This window comes from Falco punctatus (genome assembly GCF_963210335.1).
Source record: "Falco punctatus genome assembly, contig: scaffold_52, whole genome shotgun sequence".
Classification (NCBI taxonomy): Eukaryota; Metazoa; Chordata; class Aves; order Falconiformes; family Falconidae; genus Falco; species Falco punctatus.
In genome coordinates, this window is record NW_027660219.1 from 426,141 (window position 1) to 446,406 (window position 20,266).

A 20,266-nucleotide genomic window follows, 5' to 3' on the forward strand; every position below is an offset into this window, starting at 1 on the left:
AACCTACAGCCCTTCAGAAGGGAAAAGATTTTTCTTTCTTCTCCTGCGTACAGAAGTTACTACGTCTTCTAGCCTAGGTAGCTCTGCTCAATGAGCTTTACTAATGGAAAAGTCACTGGATTAAACCACTGCCTTGAGATGAACCTGAATGAGCACATTTTGCAAAAGACCAGGTGATGCCCACAGTTAATGTTTTCTACAGTTTAATGCCATGAGCTGGAAGGACCTCTCTAATTTTCATGAAACCTAACATTTGAAAAACAAAATACTTTCTTCAATATGCCTTTCTCGAGTTCAGGGTTTAGTACAGATCCCTTACAGTATGCATGAGCTTTCTACTCTTGAGTGCAGCCCTGTTCTGTTTGTCGTTCATGGGTGATAGTAGGCATTCATTCATGCTGTCTCCAAATTAGTTTTTGTGTAAGCATGGTGTCAAGGAAGTGTCATGGTTGTGTAAGCATGTGTAACTAGATGGCCTAGGTTTGATTTCTAACCTGGGGCTTCACCCATCGTGGAAGAAAATGCCATCTGTCAGTATCTAAAGGATCTTCAGTGACACATAACAGGGAATTCAACCTGGAGCTGAAGGAGGATCGCACACAGCAAAGTCCTAAGAAAAGAACTGGGGCCAGAATCCAGGCACAAAAGAATCTTGCTCAAAGTGCAGAGGTTTCACACATTTATTAGAACAAGCAGTAAACAAAAGTCTCCTAAGTATAAAATCTAAATGTTCTCGAGCCCTCATCCCAGACAGGCGAGTCACAGCATGAAGGGCAGATCCAAGTTCTTCTCGCCAGTGCCGAAGCAGACATAGCCGTATCGCTCGGTCATTGGGACATGGTAGAACATCAGTCCCAGCCGCAGCAGGCTCCGCAGCACCACCACAGTGCCTCCCTTCTCTAGCTGGACAGTCCAGGAGCCTGTGCAAGAAAATGCCATTTGTCAGTATGTCACAAGTGCAGTCCCTGGAAAGGAGAAAGAGGCAGCGTTCCTGGAGCAAGCTGTCCCTAAGCTGAGAGGGGGACTGCAGTGCGTTCTGCCTGGCCAGTTAACAGTGCACAAGGCTGCACTGGAGTTTGTGACACCTGAGAAAAGGGAAGTGAGGGAGACCAGAAACCTTGATACCTTTTTTTCTTTTGTCAGTTCAGTGTTACAGGCTGCCCTCAATTCCAGATGTCTGTGTCTAGCTTCACACGGTAGCATATTCCATGGCTATGATAGTAACGCCGTATGTGTCACAGGAAGGGACCCCTGGAGCTCCAGACTTGTATACTTGATCCCTAGGAGAGGCTAGAGCTATTCTTGGATGCTTCTGAGCGGGCAGCAGTTACTCTACCAAGCTGCCACCTACTTGGTCTAGCTACTAGCTATAGAGAGCCAAGACTAGCTATGGCAATCCTGCATAGTATGGAATTTATTTTTAAAATAAACTTGTAGCTTTAGTAGTGAGAAGAGGAAGAAGACACTTCAGCTCCAGAGAAGACTGGTTTCCCTGATGCAGCAACTGGGAAAGAGGAAGAGAGCATGAAAAGCAGGGTATTTCTTAGCTCAAAGAATTTTGCAGAAAAGGTTAATTCTCTTCAGTCTTTCCTGGCTCCATCATTGAAGAGGATGTGCGTGGTAGGGGCAAAGGGATTAGTTTCCACATTAATTTTGCTTTGGCTCTGCGGAGGAGGTTCAGAGCCAGTGTGAAAATGCAATTTCTCCTGGATGCAAGGAGCTCTGAGCCACTGAGTGTTTGTTTTGCATCTGACAGCCTGGGAACAACACAGGAGGGGAGGGGGCTGGAGCATCAGCCTGGATTCAATGCCAGAGGGCAAGGAGCTGCCAAAAGAAGAAAATACCAGCTTCAGCACCAAATCAGTAATGCCTAGAGGCTACAATGTAAGGAAGAAGGTTCCTGCTGAATCTTCATCTAAAAGCAAAAGCAGCAGGCCCAAATAAAAAAGTGCAGTTGGAGCTGTCATACTACTACGGGCCTGGAGTCAAGCGGTCAGGCTGTCTGCACCCAAAGTCAAAATGTGCCAATTCCAGAGTAAGCAGAAAGCCCATAATGCGTTGGGACAGTTAGACAGTATTCATCCTTGTAGATAATTTTAGGCTCATCAGTTTATGCTGTGACTCATGCTTACTTACGTCACGGTTAGCCTGGGGAAGGGCTTCTGTGATTGCTGTCAGCTGCCAGTCCTCCCCTTCCCACTCACTTCTGACTCTTGGCCAATTTTAGTGGCATCCGACAAAGGGTTGAAGTGTTTTAACACCACAGGTTCCTACAACAGGTCTCCACAGGACACGGCCCAAGGGTTGACTGCAGCTCCTGAAGCTATTTGTTTATCTGCCAGCAGCTGTGGGGCAGCACAGGCTGTTTGGCTTGCCCGGCAGCAGCTATCTGGGCAATCAGTGCTTGTAGCTTTGGGCTCTTGCACACTCACTTGCAGTACGTGTAGTCTCTGAAGCAGTTCATGGCAAACTGCAGTAGTTGAGGGCTCGATGGCGGGGGGGGGGGGGGGGGGGGGGAAGTTGAGAGGAAACAGTATATATGGTGGCTGCAGAATCAGAAAGGAACACCACAATTCAAAGCCCTGTAAAACCAGGTGTCGTGAGTTCTGCTGCTCACCTGTTACCTCCCTCTTCTCTTTGTATTTCTGTACTTTTCAGAAGTTTCTTGGGCACCACTGTTTCCCCTGTCTCCTTCAGTAGCAAGTTCCACAGGTTGGTTATATCATAATATGCACCGTGTCGTCTTTGATCTGTTACCTTCCAAAGCACCCTCTTCAGTTACACGCAAACATGGAACTAAATGGACAGCAACACCTGCCTTCCATGGCAGTCACTGAACTTTCTAACAAAGTGACTCTGGCTGCAGGATAGAAGTACAAAAGAGACATTCACAATCTTTTAAGGACTCGGGAGATTTCCATACCGGAGAGCTTACTTCTGACTCACTCAGCTCCATGTTGCCACTAAAGAGAAACAGCTGGAATCTCAGTAAAGCAAAGCGCTACTTAATACAGAGCAGGATCAGTACAGGTGTGTGCCATCTTCCTTGCACTGTAACATTCCTTGCACACATCCTAGTTAAAGCATGAGCTAGTGTCTTCACACACAGTGGTTTCACAGACCAGGCAACCCCAGTCTCCCATGCAGTCTCTCCAGTGCTACTCATATGGACACAAACTGGACTGGACCTTGGTCATAGCTGGAGTAAAACCACATATTAATGGTTCAGCCACTGGGATTACAAATTCTAACTGACTGGGTCTCTGACAAAATCTGCATGTTCTTAAGAAACTTCACTACTTGGATAGCGTGGAATCCCAGGTGAAGAACATTTCATGATGAGGCAGATCACCCAGTGGCTGAAGCACTACAGCCATCTGCTGTCAAAGGACAAGCTTTCAAACAGTTTATTGAACTTTGCCTCTAAAAATTTTCACCATTTGCTCGTGGCGGTAGCTAGACTATGCATAGGAGAGTTGAGCAACAAGTGGCAAGCAAATAGGTCTGAATATGTGACAAATAACTTTTTCCATTTCTCCTTTGAACACCGACTCTGCTTTCAGTGCAGGGTTCTTGCAGCTTGCGCTTGCAGAAATGATCTGCAAGCCCTTTATCACATACTGGTGGTTCTTGCTGTGGCTTTACACATTGGTTTGCAGGGGGGTGACTGTAAACTTTTGAAAGAGTTTCTCTGACAAAAAGCTAATGGAATGAGGACCTCTCATTGTCTTTGATTTAGGACCAGTCCTCTGAGAAGCAAGTCTGTCAAGAATAGGACTGTGCCTTGCCTTGCTGGGTGGTGAGAGCCTCTAGGGATTATCTGGTTTGCTAAATGTCTCCCAACATACTGGAAGCATCCAGCAGCCTGGGTACATGTGATAGCTTGTGTGTGTGTATATATGTTCATGTACACAGATGAATCCTCTGCCCAAAACTATTTACAAAGAACGAAAAGAAATGCCTGGAGCATGACAAATGGGAAAGTTGAGAAGGAAAACAGGTATATTAATGCTCTCATGAACTATATCTGGATTCAGACTTCTTTTTGCTGGACAAATTCACAGAGAAGGTAGAGTAAATAGAGTTCAACTTGATTTAATCCCCTTATCTATGCCCTGGGGCAATACAGTACATGGATCCATGATCTCCTCACAACATTTACCCAGTGTGCTTATCTATCTCTGCAGAGGATTCATCAGCAGTTAACTCTGCTGATCAAAGGAACTTCCCATGTACCTTCACACCTGGCAGAAATGGACAGATGTAATTGAAGACAGCTCCATTCACTTTTATGCTTGATCTCTGAAGGCTGTGATGTGCAGCTGTTTCATTTCCCTACTGTCTGTCCAAGCTGCAAACTCCCAAAGGGCTCAGATTTGTCATTTCACAAATGTGAGACCTTTGGGGAATATTACATTGTTGCAGCTTTCTAGCTCTTCTCTGATGCTTGGCTCTGCATCTAATTCTATGCAAATAGGGACAATAAAGTTTTGCTGATGCTGCATAAGTCTTCCTGTGAAATAAGGACCTGAACAAAACAAGCAGGTTACTTCAGGGCAATCCCACCTGGACTGACACAACACTCGTTGAAGACAGGAAAAAAATTACATGAAACTGTCTGAAACTGTAATGTCATTTTCACTCAGATCCTGTTTTCAGCAAGAATTAGTCATAGAGCTGCTCTTTATTCTGCAGAGCCAAAACAGCAGCAGCCGTGCCACCTTCTACCTTTTACTAACCAGATCACCGGGGACATATTTCTAACACAGCAATCAAAGGTGATCTATTCAGTATACTTTTCCAGGCTGGACCTTTGCAACACACAAAATCAATTCAGAAACCGCACTGATACACGGTGCTGGTGTTTGCCTTCTAAGGAGGCAGCACATTAAAGGTGTGAAACCTAACCACTTATTTTGGTCCTTTTAGAGCCCATTATCTCAGTCTGTTTTTTCCCATACCTCACCACATTAGCAGCATTTGAGGAGATGGTCCAGAAGACAAAATTATTTGAACTCATGAGACACGGAGCAAGTTATTCTCCTTGAAAGCTTCAAGACAATTGTGTTCTCTTCCATCACAGCTCAAACCTCACTATATTAATAAAAAATGCTTTTTCAGGCCCACCTTTCTTGTAGGAGTTTGAAATAACGATGTCATAAACCACTCTAAATGTACTTTAATCAGAAGCTAATGAACAGCATGAAATAATAGCTTAAAATGAATATGCCTTCTTTCCTCCTTCAAGAAAATGCCTTAGAAATGCATTTCATAATAAAATATAAAAAGGGCTGAGAACTGCAAAAATGAAATGCTGCTTTTATCCTTTTTTTTTTTTCTTTTATCCTTTTTCTTTTCTTTTAAACCTCCCTGCTATTACAAATGGTTCTTGGAGTAAAATCATTGCATAGGTAGCTGTAGGTCTCTATTACTATAAAAATGCAGGAGTGGGATGCTGGGTTCAAATCCTTTCTAATATTGGCTCAGAATATCCCAGGGCAGTCCCCGTACTGTTCATTGCCCCTGTGTCAGACAACATGTCTCTTGCTGGGAGGCTGAGAAACTCAGAGCATCAGTCTGTAAGGTACACCAAGACTCCTAGATAAAAGTTGTCAGGAAAAAAAATTTACGAACTATTATTTGCATTGGAGGGAATACAAATAGAACTAAGAGACAGCAAGTAAAAGCTGGCTTTCCTAGAGTTAAATACTGATTTTTACTTGCATCTACGTGTGAGCTGTAGCCTATGTTATCCCTAAATCAGGCAGCAGAGTTAACTTCACTCATCATGCTTGCTGAGGTACAGGGAACCAGAGGTCATTGCTCTCACGCCAGAGATTTCTAACAGTAACACCGCTCTGGTAAGATTTCCATTCTTCAAAATCCATTTTTTTAAAAGAGCAAATTAGTTCTGAAGCTGCACCCAGCAAACCTAAGGAAGCCAAGCACTGTCTGTGTTGAAACTATTGCCTGTTGCTGCTCCAGAAGGGAAGGGAGGGAGCTGCTGTGTGGGAGGAAAGAGCATGGGAAAAATATCCGCTGGATGAAGATCTGGAGCTTCCTATTCCCTCTTTAGAGCAGGCTGCAGCCTCCACCCCTCCAAACGCAGACAGGAATTCTGAGGAGTTCCTTACATCTTTCCCAAACAGGAAAGTGCTTTGAAGATTCTGATGCTCACCCAGTGTTAAACCACTGCCTTTTTTATGGCACTTCAACAGCTGCCAGGACACCAGAGCTGAATTTCAAAAGTCAACCTACTTCTCAGCTTCTTCTTCCTTTCCAGTTGCCAATAGAAATCCCTGTCTCATCCCCCATGTCTGTCTCAGCTATGGGCTGAATCTTCTAATTCACAGAGGCAACAGGGTGCGTGAGACATTAGCTTTTAAACAAGAGCCTTTTAAGAAGGCTGTTTGCAGAACTTTCCTGTGGGAACTGGTCCACTTTCAGTATGACCTCTCATAACATTGCTGCTTCGGAGGTGATTCAGCAATGCCTCGTTTCAGTACAAGCTTGAGAAGGAACAGCTTTAAGAGCTAGACAGGCTGATAGAGAGGCTCCATGTCGCAAAAGCTCACAGAGGGTCATAAAAGTGACATTATCAATTCCTTTTCAAAGGAGGAAATGTCTCAAGGGAAAAGCAGCGTCAGCATGGTTGCTCTTACCATTAACACAATACGCTGCCACATGAGCAGGTTGTAACCTACCTTGCTGCAGTTCAGTTCTGAGTGAGGGTGAAGTATGGAGTTATAGCACAAATATTAACCCACAGAGGGGTAACATAACCGCTTCCCTTTGCAGAAGCAGCCACCACTTGGCTGCGCGACCCCAGGCACTTAGTTCTGACAAAGCTACACTGCACCCATGGGATTTAGCTTCCATTTCCCTCCAACAGAAAATCTAGCACTGCAAAGAGCTTCCTACTTCTAATTTGCTGTCGATCGGAAACAAAGACAAATTGCACAGCAGAGCAGCTGTAAGGAAATTTTGCATTTGAGGCACATTTGAGGCACAGCCTACCAGCCATAAGGACACACATCCGAACGCTCTTATATGTGGGGCTCAGACTCCTTCATGCCATTTACTGGCTACAAACTAAATCTCTTTCATTTGCTTGACACACCACTTGCACCCCATACGTTAACACTGCTGTCAATATTTCCAATTGCCCATATAACTATTTAATAATAATTAAATAAAAACACAGACTGGTTGCAGGTTCGGTACTATTTTTAAAAGCCTCCAGAGCCAGGAAAGCACAGTTTACAAACAGTCAGATGCTTCCAAGTGGCTCTTGCGTGGTCCTAATGCCTGCCACATCTTTGACACACAAATACAACCATGCCCAAACCTCAAAGTAAAATGGTCTTGCTTCAGAGGGTTTTTCTCTCCATTATCCTCTCCCACTGGGGATGCCTCTGCAGCACAAATGATTAAGACAGCCCTGGGCCTTCCATTTACGCACAAAGTACCTGTTTCCTGCTGACAAGGAAGACCCAGGCATTGCAATGTTGTCCCAGGAGCACAGTATTCAGAAGCCTCCAAGTACTGGCTGAAATGAGGCCGTACTTAGACATCTGACAACAGTGCGGCTTAATCCAGTTGAAGCAGGCTCTGCCCCCAAACCCTTATTCCCCTCCTCATCACTCTTCCATCACAGAGACCACAAAAGTGTTTATTTACTGCTCAGTGAACCAGGTCAGGGAAACGATCTGGCTGAAAAATAGTTTAGCCAAAAATAAAATTATTTTTCCAGCTGAAATCTGGCTGCACAGCCAGTAATGCCAACACAAAAGAAGGGACAATACACAGACATAAATGAGCAGCAAAGGATGGGAAAGACTGAAAAAGCTAGCACAGAAGTAACACACATCAAATTGCAGCCTCCTTATAGCCCAGTTAGTTTGCCCTTAAGTCCTAAATCCGCCTGATAATTAGAATAGAGCTAGGATCCTTTTAACTTTTGTTGTTGTTCTTGAGAAAAAGATGCAGACTTTGCACAGAAAGCATCCAGAACAGAGATTTGGAACAGGGCTGTGCACTAGAGGAAACAGCAAGACAATATACAATCAAAATTTAGGAGTAGAAAAACTGGTTAAAATCTGTGCTATTTGGATTCTGACAACTGTAATACTGATCATTGTATCTTGGGTCTTCTGTAGTAAATTTACAAATCTCTCAGAGAGGCAAAGCACCCTCCTTCCAAAGCACAAGTTTATGCTGGATCTTGTCACACTCCATATTTCTTGTTCAGCTGGTCGCTGTGTGGAGCGTGCCAGGAGTCACGTAGCATCTACCTGGGGAGCCCCTGCATTAATCCGTCACCTTCGTGGGCTTCTGAGAGCCCATTGGTTGGTAGGAAGAAAAAGAAGGAGTCTCTCGCCCCTCCCTGCTCTGAATGAAAGACGCTTCCTCTAAATCTTGCTACAGGATTTCAGGCTCAATTCAGCTTCTTTGGGGCTTTTGTCACCAAACAAATGTGATGTCTTTGAAAGAAAGATTAACAGTTTGATGAAAGGATGCAATGGACAGCTTTGTTCTAGCCTGCTTCCCCCTAGAGCTTTCGGTCACTGTCACTTTCTTACCCACGGAGAATATCTGTCTGACTCTCAGAGGAGATTATGGCCACCCTGTAAGATTTTGCCTCTCCTGATAACAAAGCACTGGCCACTTTGAGGAGGTGATAATGATGAACAGGGGCTGGATTAGGGGCAAAGAACCTCACATCGATCTCCGAATTCTGAGAGAACACAAAGCAGTCGATGCTGGGATTCAAAACCCATCGAATGCTTAGAGGACATCCAATTCGCTCTCCTGCAGGAGGGTCAAGGCTACAAGCCCTGTCAGTCCCCCAGTTGTACTTCTTACCTCATCATCAAATTAGCAGGGCTAGTTAAAAGGGCTTAGGGTGAGGAACAGATGGCATGGATTATTAACTGTTGATGTTCTCATACTAAACTAGATACTGAAATCTAGCCCGAATTACCTGAAGAGCTTACCAGTTTCTGAGAAGACTGTCACACTGAGCGTATCCACACAGCACGGTGCAGTTGTGTTGATATTCAAGCTGATTCTGAACACTAAAGATGGCTAAGCATCTTCTAATGCCTGGGATATCTTAGCTGTCTCTGCACAGCACAACCTGCACAGCACAACTGCCATACAAATATACCCATAGATGAACTGTCTCATGCTTTTCCCTCTACACACAGCCACGCACCCATTCAGCCTGCAGAATTTCAATCTATATGACATTTGCATACAGTAAAGCAAGACAACGCCCATTACTTCCTCCCTGCAAATGTTCTATGGCCAAAGGGGCAGCAAACAGCAAAGCAAAGCTATAAAGAGGGCTGGCACCAATGCCAGCTGCTGCACAGGCAGGAGCTGCCACTCAGAAATAGATCACTCCTAGCAAAAGCTGACCTTGTTGTGACTTCAGTGACATACAGACTGCCCTGGGCTTTCCCCTGCAAGTGATTTTTCATCATGCCCTAGAGAAAGGGCTAGGCCAAGGCTGACCGATGTGGTGATAAAACTACAACTTCTGGTCCTAAGAGGCTTCACCCGCATTTCCCATCAGTTCATTAAGAAGTTCATCTCCTTTTCATGTCCAATGAACCAGGAGCTGAAACGGAGACAGGGTGGACCATGATTTCTTTTACTGAGAAGGAAAAAACTTCAAATATAATCCCTGGAAAGTTGCTACGGAAGACTCTGCTTCTGTCCTCCTCCTTTCACTGCAGCAGTCAGGAGAGTGAAGGATTCCACCACGGCTCTCGGTTGATGGGCAGCCCTGCTCCAGTATAAACTCATCCAAGGTCTCTGACTAAACAAGACCCCTGAGGTGATACAGACCGAGGACCCAAAAGCAGTGAATGCACTGCTTTATTACCCATAGACACAAAGCCCAAGGAAAGCAGACTCCTTTCCAGAAATCAAAGCAGACCACAGACGGCCAGTCAAAAGCTCTAATACTAGCTGGCTCTGGAGTCCTCACGTGGCAACATAGCAGGAGAGGTTCCAGTCTGATCTTGAACTCCTGAGCTGGCAGCACCCCAGCTTGTAAGAGGACAACATCTTGTATTGCTCCCAGGCAATGCTCTTGGGTCGCTGCAGGCGTAGCCTTAACAGCCTTTAAAGGCTCCTCAGTCCAAAAACATGAAGAGTGTCTCTACTTTTGAAGGATGTAGGAGACATGCTTATGTATTTGCGTACATCCATTGCATGCCTGTAATCACTAAGGGTGCGAAGAGAGCTATTGAAAAGCCCCAGGACCATTCCAGAAATTGCCTAAGCTTGGAAGGGACAGAGTAGCTTCTCCATACCTACAGTTCAGAAGGTCAATATACCACACACAGCCTGGAAACTCAGGCCATACCTTCTCCTCAATTTGATGCTGCTCTCGGTGCTTTTCTTTCTCGTTTTGCTTTTCTATAGTCTCCTTTTCTGTGCGCAGCACTGACAACGCCTGGACCACAGTGCGCCCTGCTGGAAAGCAGCAGCTACGGCCAGCCTGGAACTATTTCTAGGGATGGATGACTTCAGTTTTAACAGAGAACTTCAGGTACCAACGCTTTAAGTAATAGCCCACTGAGCTAACTGTTTGGTTCGATTCTTACATCCGAAAGCCGACTGTTCTGATGCACGCTAATCTGTTTTACTCCTTCTGCACTACTGTGTTATGAAGTTTGTCAAAAACACTTCTATAAATGTCAGGTAACTCCATGGGATGCTGTAGCTCAGTTTCACACATTTGCCAGACCTACAGATCACCTCTCCGAACCAGGAATGAGGATAGCTGTGAGCCACACTAGGAGTTTTGTTCTATGTTTTGGCTACCTCTTTTTATCCTTGCTAATATGAAGCACTGCCCTCTCATTCATTATGGGTCTTTTAGTTTGAATTTCAGCAAGACAGCTTGAAAAGCCTTGTCCCCGTGTGGCTCTTGGCAGGCTAAGAGGTAAAGTGCTTTTGCTCTCAGTTTTCACAGAGCTGGGGAGGTGCTGCTTCTTGTTAAGCAATGAAAGGGGAGGGCTCAGGTCACATCAGTGAAATGTTAGCGGAGAAGGGAGGCTGGGTGAAAGTAGGTGGCCAGCACAGCATAGCACTGCTGGATTTTGCAAGGCCACTGGGGAGATAGCCATTTGTCTTAGAGCCCTGATAACGGGCAGGCTTGCTCTCTGCTCGCTAGCTGGGGGTTGTAAATACCTCTGCAGACACAGACTCTTCAAATGGCTGGAGACTAGGCTGATAGAGGATTAATCGCCTGGAGGGTGGGTCGAAAGGGAGTTAATTAGCTGTGTTAATGCATGGAGATAAAGCAGGTTCATGCCTCCTGGCCGCCTTACTTCCAGCACCTGGACTTTTGGGGCAACCAAGATGGAGCTACCAAAATGGGCCTTGAGAGTGGCCAAAGGAAATTATCTCCCACTTAGAAACGCAGCCTCTCTATCTTCAAGGGCCCATTAAGCACCAGCTGTTGCTAAACCGGTAAAAAGCGTGCCAATGAAGCTCAGAGAACAGGAGGTTATGAGTGTTCTAACCCAGGCTACTATTCAGCAAATTTGCAGAAAGGCTGGTGCCCAAAGTATTCAGCCAAGGAAACAGCCACAAATCCCATTGTCTGCAATGCTGTGTAAGGAATGCCTCAAAATCACTGCACTTTCAGGTGAAGAAACGGAGCTACAGACTGAGTGGCTGTCACTTCTTCCACAGTCAAAATGGTAAAGGAGCTGAAACAATCTTCTCTCTAGGCACTTCTCTGGCTGAATCATGAAACAGCAACTAGACAAGACTCACTATGATCCACCCTGCCACTGTATACCCGTTTAGAATGACGCTACGAAATCCCAGCATTACAGAGCCAGAGCAATCACATCTGAGAGGTCTCAGCTCCCCGGTCTACCCTACACAATGCATGGCAATAAGTCAGGAATCTCCTCAGTCCTCTTTTGAGCCCTCATGCGTCATAGTTCAGAGCGTAAAGCCAGCTGTACGGAGAGTCCTGTGCTTAGAGTCGCTGTCTCAGGAGCACATTGCCACCTTTGCGTTAATGTCACTGACAATGAAGAAGCCCAAACTAAAAATCACCCTCCATGGCTGTCATCAAGTTTACAGCCAGGCATATCAGGAAATCACCTGTTCTGTACTCCTACATTAAACTTAACTCAGTTACTCATGTCTGGGACTAGCAACTTAGATTTGCCTTTGGCTAAAACACAATTCCCAGGAAGACATCCAGAATGATGCTAAGATACCAAGAGACACAAATTCCTCCATTATCCTTGTTAGACGGTAGTAATTTTACTGTTAAAATTTGTACCTAGTTTCTCATTTTCATTTTTCTGGCTATAATATTCAGCTGCTGATTCCTGTTACGCCTGTCTCTGCTATACTAAATAGATCTTCGATAATCAATACTTAAACTCCATGGAGTATTTACACAGTGTGATACAGTCATTCTCATGTTCTTTCCTGCAAGATAAACAGATTGAACTGTTTATGTCTCTCACCAGCCCTTGAATCCTTTTGTGGCTCTTTTCTGTAACTCTCCAGTTTTGCAATGTGCAGTAATCCAGTCCTGATTCCACTAACAGCATGCACAGAAAAAAAATCACCTCCCTGTTCCTATTTGTTACACCCTTGTTTATAAATCTACAGATCAAATTAGCCTTTTAAGTTTCAGGATCCGACTGGGAGCTGATGTTCAGTGGGTTGTGCCTGGATTTCCTTTCAGAGCCACAGCTTCCAGAATACAGCTCACAGTCTGGCTTCCAGTCCCTGCTCTTAGGTCTGTGACTTTGCAAGTAGCTACATCAAAATGTACTTTCTTTAAGCAAGCCCGGTTCACCAGATCTCTGTAGCTGTCCTGCCCTTGTCATTATTTGCCTCTCCACCAATTCTTTACTCCTAGATCATTTATAAATAAGTTGAAGAATACCAGTACTGGCACTAGTCCCAGCTGAATCCCCTTCTGACCCTCTCCAGAAATACACCCATTCAGTGATTTCTAAATCACAACTACCAATTAAGATAAGTTTAGGGGAATATTTCTGCAATGCTGGAATTTATTAAAGGTTAACATCGTAAGTATGCCACAAGTCTCCTGAGATAATGATTTCAGCAGTAACTTATCTGGCTCAGCCATTTTCATTTTTTGACACACAGTAAAGGTTGTCTAACTACCCTCCCATAGCAAACAGTCTGAAAACTGTCTGAAAGAGTATTTTATTTCTTCATTTCATGTGAGTCCTTATTCTTCCCCAAAACAAACCAGAAAAAAAATTCGAGCATTTCTGCTCTTCCACATTTCTTATCAGCCTTTTTACCTTCACCATTTAGTGACAGTTTCCAGTACCATTACTATGCTTTCTTCTCCTATCAATATAGTTGAAAAAGTCCTCCCTATAGTTGTCAGGGACTACTGCAGGTTATCCTGGCTTCCTTGTCATTTTCTACTCAATATAAATTCCAAATTATAATAATCATTAATTGTTCCCAACTTTCTGTATTTCTTTTATATTGCTTTTTAAATTCTAATTCCTACCCTTATTCCACCAGTGAACTGTGGTAGGCTTTCAGCCAGAAGCAGCTCTTCATTGACTGGGAGTCATGACTTGTGAATAAAGTCTTCTTTTATAAATCCTTTTCCCACTCATATCTTTTCCTATCCACATTTTTCTTTTCCTTTGCCTCCAACATACCTCCCCTCCCGCATCAGTTTTTAACTGCATCAGTTTTTTAACCTGTTGGTGTCCCTTATCTCCATATCAAAGTGATCTGAGTCAGCAATCTGTAACAAAACTCAGAGTCAATTTATTGCTTTTCTGAACTGTACTTTGAAAGCACCAAAGACCTGAATTCTGCATCCCCTGTTTTACTTCCTCCCAAGCTTTCCAGTCCATGCTAGTACCTTAGGCTTTCTCCCATTCCCTTTCATTCGTCCTTGCAGAATGTAGCATAGCCTGATCTGATACTATGGTGACAGTAAAATCATCCTTCCCCCTCCATTTTCACTTTTCCCATCATGTCAATGCTTGACAGGTGACCGTTATTTCATACCTATGCCACATTAGGTCATCAAGTGAAAATGCTGTAGGCATGCTAGGAATTTCTGCTATTTTTTTCACCATTCCATTACCTACAAGCACATGTAAAACTGCCACAACTCTAGATCCCGAGATGCTATCACCCAGGGTGCCAAACTCCATGCAACAGAGTGTGGCAATCTGCCAGCAGCTGAAAGGCTATATCTAATTGTGCATAAAGTTGAGCAGATTGTCTGCTTAGACTAGAGCAAACAAGCTTACCTTTAATGCAGACATACGGCCAGCAAAACCTACAGATCCCAGCATGCAACATGATGGCCAGCTGGCCACTTGGATCAGAAAGAAGCATTACATGATCTGATACTGTGGTGACAGAAGATCAGTATCACAACCCCTCCATGTTCAAAAATCATGAGTCGGGCCACTCAAATTCATGAGTTTGGCTCAGAGAGCTGGCGACTTTAGAGGGGATAAGCCAATTGAATTTGCTTTTGAGACAGGGTTTGCATTCTCCCACTTTTCTCTACAATCATTTACAAAAATGTATTTTTAAAGTAAAATCTAAGTTACACAGTCACTTGTCTCTGGGAGCTGAGACACCAAGAAAAACCAGACAGACTCACAGTATGATTAGGGGAGGAGCAGCAACATAGTCTGAACTCCTGAAGTGCACAGATAACCCAATAGACAGACACGCGGACAGAATCTGGAACCTGCAATCACCACAGATATCACTGATAAAGATGAGGGTGGCAGACAGTTTTGTTACAAAACTCCAGGTTCCCCAAATCTTGCACTAAACTCTCTTTTACTGTTGTTTCCTTTATTCAATCTGGTTTAACTTCCTTTCTTCCCACCTCTCAGCTGTCATATAAAATATTGTCTCTGCCTCCAATTTTCCATTCTGTAAGACACCTCTGCTCTCCTATTATGACACCCCATACATTTGATGACAGTTGCACCCTTGACAGCCACCACAGATGTTCAGTTTCCAATTTATCAAGAAAACTATTCCAAAAGAGTTGTTACTTTTAGACAGGTTAAAATCAGCCCTTAATCTCTCAGTCCTGTTCTTTAGGTCTTTTAAGGGAGAATCCTAATGCACGCTGGGAGGGTCACTCACATGTTACTCAACCCGGTCAACTTTTTGTGTATTTATTGAGGGCAGAGATGATTTTGGCTTCGGTCACAATTCTAGAGTCAATAGATTTGGGAATTCCTACTTCTGCTCTGACAATAACTGTTCAAGAGTGGATCTAGCCAAGAAAGACAAGAAAAGCTTCGGGTCAAAATGAGGGGATTTGCCAGAGCTATGAACAACATGTCAGGAAATAGAAAAAGCACTGTCTGCGCTGGGTCAGGACCAACATGAACTGGCAGAATTGAAAGAGGGTAATTCAAGACCCAGAGTTTGAGTACCTTGCAACCTGGAGTGAGGGACTTCGGCAGAGCCGTGCAGATAAAGTCAGCAGAAAGCCTCTGTCTACCTCCTGTTCTTTTTTTCCCCCCTACATTTTCACAAGCAACCAGTACTTCAGGCAACCTGTATGCTTGTTAAAGGGGGGTGGATTGATCTTTCTTTAATGTCAGAGCTCCTATCTGCATGTGATAGAGTGCAATTAGAGAGGCTACATGCCTTGTTGATCCTGTAACCAGTTCCTGTCTTACTTCCTTCGCCTGACAAGCTCATTCCATCAATCCTCAGGTTCAGTCCAAAAAGGAGCAGAACAGAGCAGCCAGAGCTGCACAGGCACCATGATGAATCTTCTTTTCTTCCATTAAGAAGCGCTCAGCTGCACTTGAGCTCAGGTAGTCTTTGAGAATTAACTTTTTTGAGGAGACAGAGATCTGCACTAACAGCAACAACCTCCCAGGAACGGGGCAAAGGTTCACACTTACTCAGACCGCAGGTTGCGACAGGAAGACAAACACGACAGTGGCACAGCTGAGCCTCGCTTTCTATCTGCCACTGTGTAAAATTTGACTACAAGTCAAATTTGATTTAAAGACTTCAATAAAACCGCCATCTTCATGTCTAACACACAGCATGACCTGCCAGTTGCCTGGTCCCTTGAACTAGATGTGAAACACTGCAGAATTGTATCTGTAATCTTTCAAAGGTGCCATTCTTCACCACAGCCTAAGGGGGCTAAAACCAGCTCTGTGATGCAAATTAGTCTCCAGGCTCTTAGCCCTTGGTGCCTGTTTTCTAGTGGAAACATAGAAAGCACCCCAGATTTATCGCCTGTTGCAGTGGCTCTATGGTTTCAGGCCTCACAAAATTAAAAAGTCTCCCTACCACAAACCCTAGGAAAAAAAGGGTGGGCAGGGAATGCAAACAGTAGCAATGCCTGAACTACCATACAAAACTGCAGCTAAAATTTTCTTAGGAGGTATCTAGGACCTAATCTCCCTTGCAATACTCCTTTTTGAGTCAAAAGGGCCAGCTCAATGGGCCAGCATACATAAAAATGTGCAGTCCCTCCAGACTACACCTTTGTAAAACGACTGCAGCAAGGACACTCCCAGTAAGTTGAACAATGGTTTACATTTTAGCACTGTTTATGCTCTGAACAGTCAGAAATGTTCAGAATTCAGGCAGGAGCTCACTAGGTTCCTTCTCAGTCAAAGGAAAGATTGGACAAGATATATATATATATCTTGTCTAATCACACACACGTAAAGTCTGAAAGTCAGAGCACTGGTAATTCACTGTCCTTCCAGCCAAATCCATCAGGCACAGGTCACCTACTATCCTATCCTGCTACTCCAGGGTAGGAATAAAATAGCAAACTTAAGTTCTGACTATGACCCAAGAATCTTTCTTTCTGTTCTTTCTAGACAGCAGGCCATGAAAACACTTGGCCCAATCCAAAAAAATGCAACAAATCAGCAAAAGGTAGTTAGAAGCAAATAAAAATCATGCCCATCTCTTTAGAGAAATAGCCTGCCAGGGGAAGAAGCTTTAAATATACTTAACAGTTGTCCAGCAGAACAATAGAGATGTGAACTGAAAATACATTCCAGTAGGCACATCTTCCTTTCTGCTTCCAGTGTAATCCCACTAGAATACAGATTGTTCCACACTGCAGCATCTAACACAGTTTATCAAAGGAACATTTGAATCCAGCCTCTCAGAGATACCAGCTTAGTGTTAATGAGAGCCCATTTAGATAAAGAGCAGCAATACCGGGTGAGACAAGAGGTCTCTTCAATACTTCAAACCACATAAATTCCCTCTGTCACTGGCGGAGTTATGTCTCCCCACAGGGACACCAGCTGTCACAGGCTTTACGGAAGCCAAGAGACAATATGCCACTCAGGCAGAGGGGTTATTAACTGCTGATGTGGTCAGATCTGTTGTGAGGATGTAACAGCTCTGGTACACTTACATCTACCACTGTAAGCATTTAGACTTGCTTAAGAAGGGAATTAAGTACAACAGTTAGTAAAGGATACAATTCCTTTACAGATTTGCAGGAGCTCCTCACAAGCATACCAAACTCCATAGTAACCTGCATCCTGTCACCTCAGCATTTCCCAGACTACTCAAGGCTGCCTTCCCTTTCATTGCATCTGTCGATTCTTCTACCTTTACCTTGTGGGATATCATGCTCCAGAGAGTCTAGAAAGTCAGTGGATGGGTCGAGGTCAGCCTTTTCCAGCAGGGTTTTATTCTTCAGCTTAACAGGCTCAGTGAAATGGAAATAGGAACTTAACTTTTTTGCCTCCATCAAAGAAAGACCTGCAAACAGCCACTGATGACCATTAACAGAGTGAGCTAGGCTAATGTTCGTCACACCATAGAGTATCATATCGTTTCTCTAATGCCCACAACATAGGAAAGAATCACAATCTTTCTTCAGTGGACTCCACAGAAGACCAAAGACTTGCCGGAAATGGGTGACATCAGTCATCAATGATGTGCATTGCACGCCATGCTAACTGCAGTCCTAGATGAGCAATGGGCGCTGAGTTGAGACCAACCCTCTGTGCCCATTTGGTTACACCCTATATCTAGAGAACTCGCTGCAGCTATAAGTGCTAACCGCTGACATAAACTATGCACGGCAATGGCGGGTCCCACCTTCCCGGTGGCGCCGGCGGGCGCAGGCGGCCGGTGTGCCGGGGCTGAGGGCCCGGGCGCGCCGGGAGCCGCACGGGGCCGGTGTACCTCAGTGCCTGGCGCGAGGCGGCGGCCGTTCCCACGCGGTGCGGGGCTGAGGGGAGCGGGGTGGCCGCGGCCCGGAGGCCGTGCGCAGGCCTGGGGCACCGCGGGCTTCGGGGCAACGGCGGAGAAAGCAGGGCCCTGGAGAGCCTGGGCAGGCAGGGCAGGCTGTGCCGGGCCTGTGGGGAGCCAGCCCCGGCCCTGAGGGGCAGCAGCCCGCTCGGAATGCGGTTAGGGGTGGCTGCCCTGCCTAGGTCAATGGCCTCCATTTCAAGAGGCCCAAATCCAAATGTACGTCCAAAAGCAGGAGGGCATACGATTACACCACAAAGGATACCACAAAGGGCTCCACCTTCCTCATTTGTTACATGAACGGCAGCAAAAAAAAAAAAAATTTAAAAAAATCCAAACCTCTGAATCTCATTACTTGCAGTGTCTTTTTTACAGTTCTTACCTAGCTCGTGTACATCTATAATCAATTGGCTCGTTTATAAACGACAGCACTCTTTGTGCTTTCACTCTTTGTGCAAGTCACTCTTTGGGAGCTCATTTTGCTGAATCCCATACAGACAGCCATGAAACAGTCCCTGCCCTTGCAACCTGACTTAGTACAAAATGCAATAAATAATGAGATTGTGTGGCTGTTTAAACAAACAGAATTTGTTTGACATCTTCAGGAAGTTGAAGCTTTTATATGTGTGCATTATATAAATAAATATATGTGTATGCACTTACATTTAAATCCATTGTCACATCATAAATTCTTGGGTTTCTTTTTCATATGTTTCCTGTTCATTTCTAAGGAAAACAGTGATCCTGGAACTGCTGCCTGTAACAATCATCACCTGCTGATCTGTCACGTGAAATCTTTAAGGAGCTGTGCAGCACACAATCTGACCCATTAGTTTTATGTACGCCACACAAAAAGCGACTCAGATTCCTGAAGATGAACCACCTCTCCTAGACACGAATCAGGCAGAACATGTAGGAGTGACTGCAAACTTTCTGTCCATGCTGTCACCTACCACTGTGCCATAGTCTGATTCTCTCTATGGGAATAGGCATTTTCAGGCTTTGTGAGCTCATTCAATCACTGATGTCTCTAGAATCACATGTTAATATGCTATGGCTCTCTGGCTAGTAAACAGAACCGCAAACCAGTCAGAGTCAACCTGAGATCTGAAGTGAATTTCTGCCACTGTCAACCACAGCTGGATTCAAACCAGATGCTAACAGCTGAGAGGCTCTTTAGCCTGTTATGGATCTTCTAAGCCACCCAGTGTCTAGTTTTTGCCAGTCCTGATTGAAGATTATCAAAAAGGAAATCTATAGCTTAAGGAAATTCTTCCTGGTTCAGTGAAGTCTGGTGGGTAACTGTACTCTGCTTTGCTTTGTCTTGACCCCAATTACTGAACACTGATAAGGATTGGGAAGTAAGTGGTTGCATTATTTAACAAATGAAAGGTCAGAAGCGCTGCTATTCACTAAGGTCAGAGGTTACCATCACTGTTATTAAACAGTTTGAAAGCAGTTTCTCCCATCCGTTGCCATCCCAGGCTGGAGCAGCACTCGGGCAGCCAGGAGGGGAGAGAGGCACCAGGCATCATTCAGCCGGCTGCTGGCTAGGCGGCTTTGCGTGGACACCTGCTTCAGGGAGGGAAGGTGCCATGCTCCAGCAATGCCCAGCAGCTCCAGTCAGAGGACTGAGCTCTCCTGCCTTTGCACAGAACGTGTGTGTACCTGTGTGCCAAACAGCTTTAGCTCCTCCCAGCTCCACTCATTTAGAGCTGGCATCATTTTGGGTGAGAAATCAAACTCAGGTTCCCTTCCGCTCGTCTTGAGCCAGGTACTGAATGAAGCTCACAGAACTGTTTACAGCATCAGAGTTAAAAATCCTGAAGTACCTGTAAGTTAATGCTGAGTGCACAGTGACTCCTGTATGCTTGCACAGCTTTATAAAACATTTGAAAAAACTTTCAGTGATTTAGGAGGAAGCTAGCTCACCTTCCTTTGCATTCTGTAGTATACTGATCTCAAGAGAAAGAAAAAT

The 20,266-nt window shown here is 44.7% G+C and overlaps 1 protein-coding gene across 1 annotated transcript; it reads right to left on the reverse strand.

The window, feature by feature from the left end:
- Nucleotides 1-348: 348 nt before the first annotated feature.
- On the reverse strand, nucleotides 349-20,042 carry LOC308057574 (radial spoke head protein 9 homolog). Its single transcript, XM_080411653.1, has 2 exons — nucleotides 17,647-20,042; nucleotides 349-920 (listed from the first exon to the last, which is right to left on the reverse strand). Exons 1-2 carry the CDS (start codon nucleotides 17,861-17,863, stop codon nucleotides 760-762), a joined length of 378 nt encoding a protein of 125 aa, XP_080267779.1. The 5' UTR covers nucleotides 17,864-20,042; the 3' UTR covers nucleotides 349-759.
- Nucleotides 20,043-20,266: the final 224 nt, after the last annotated feature.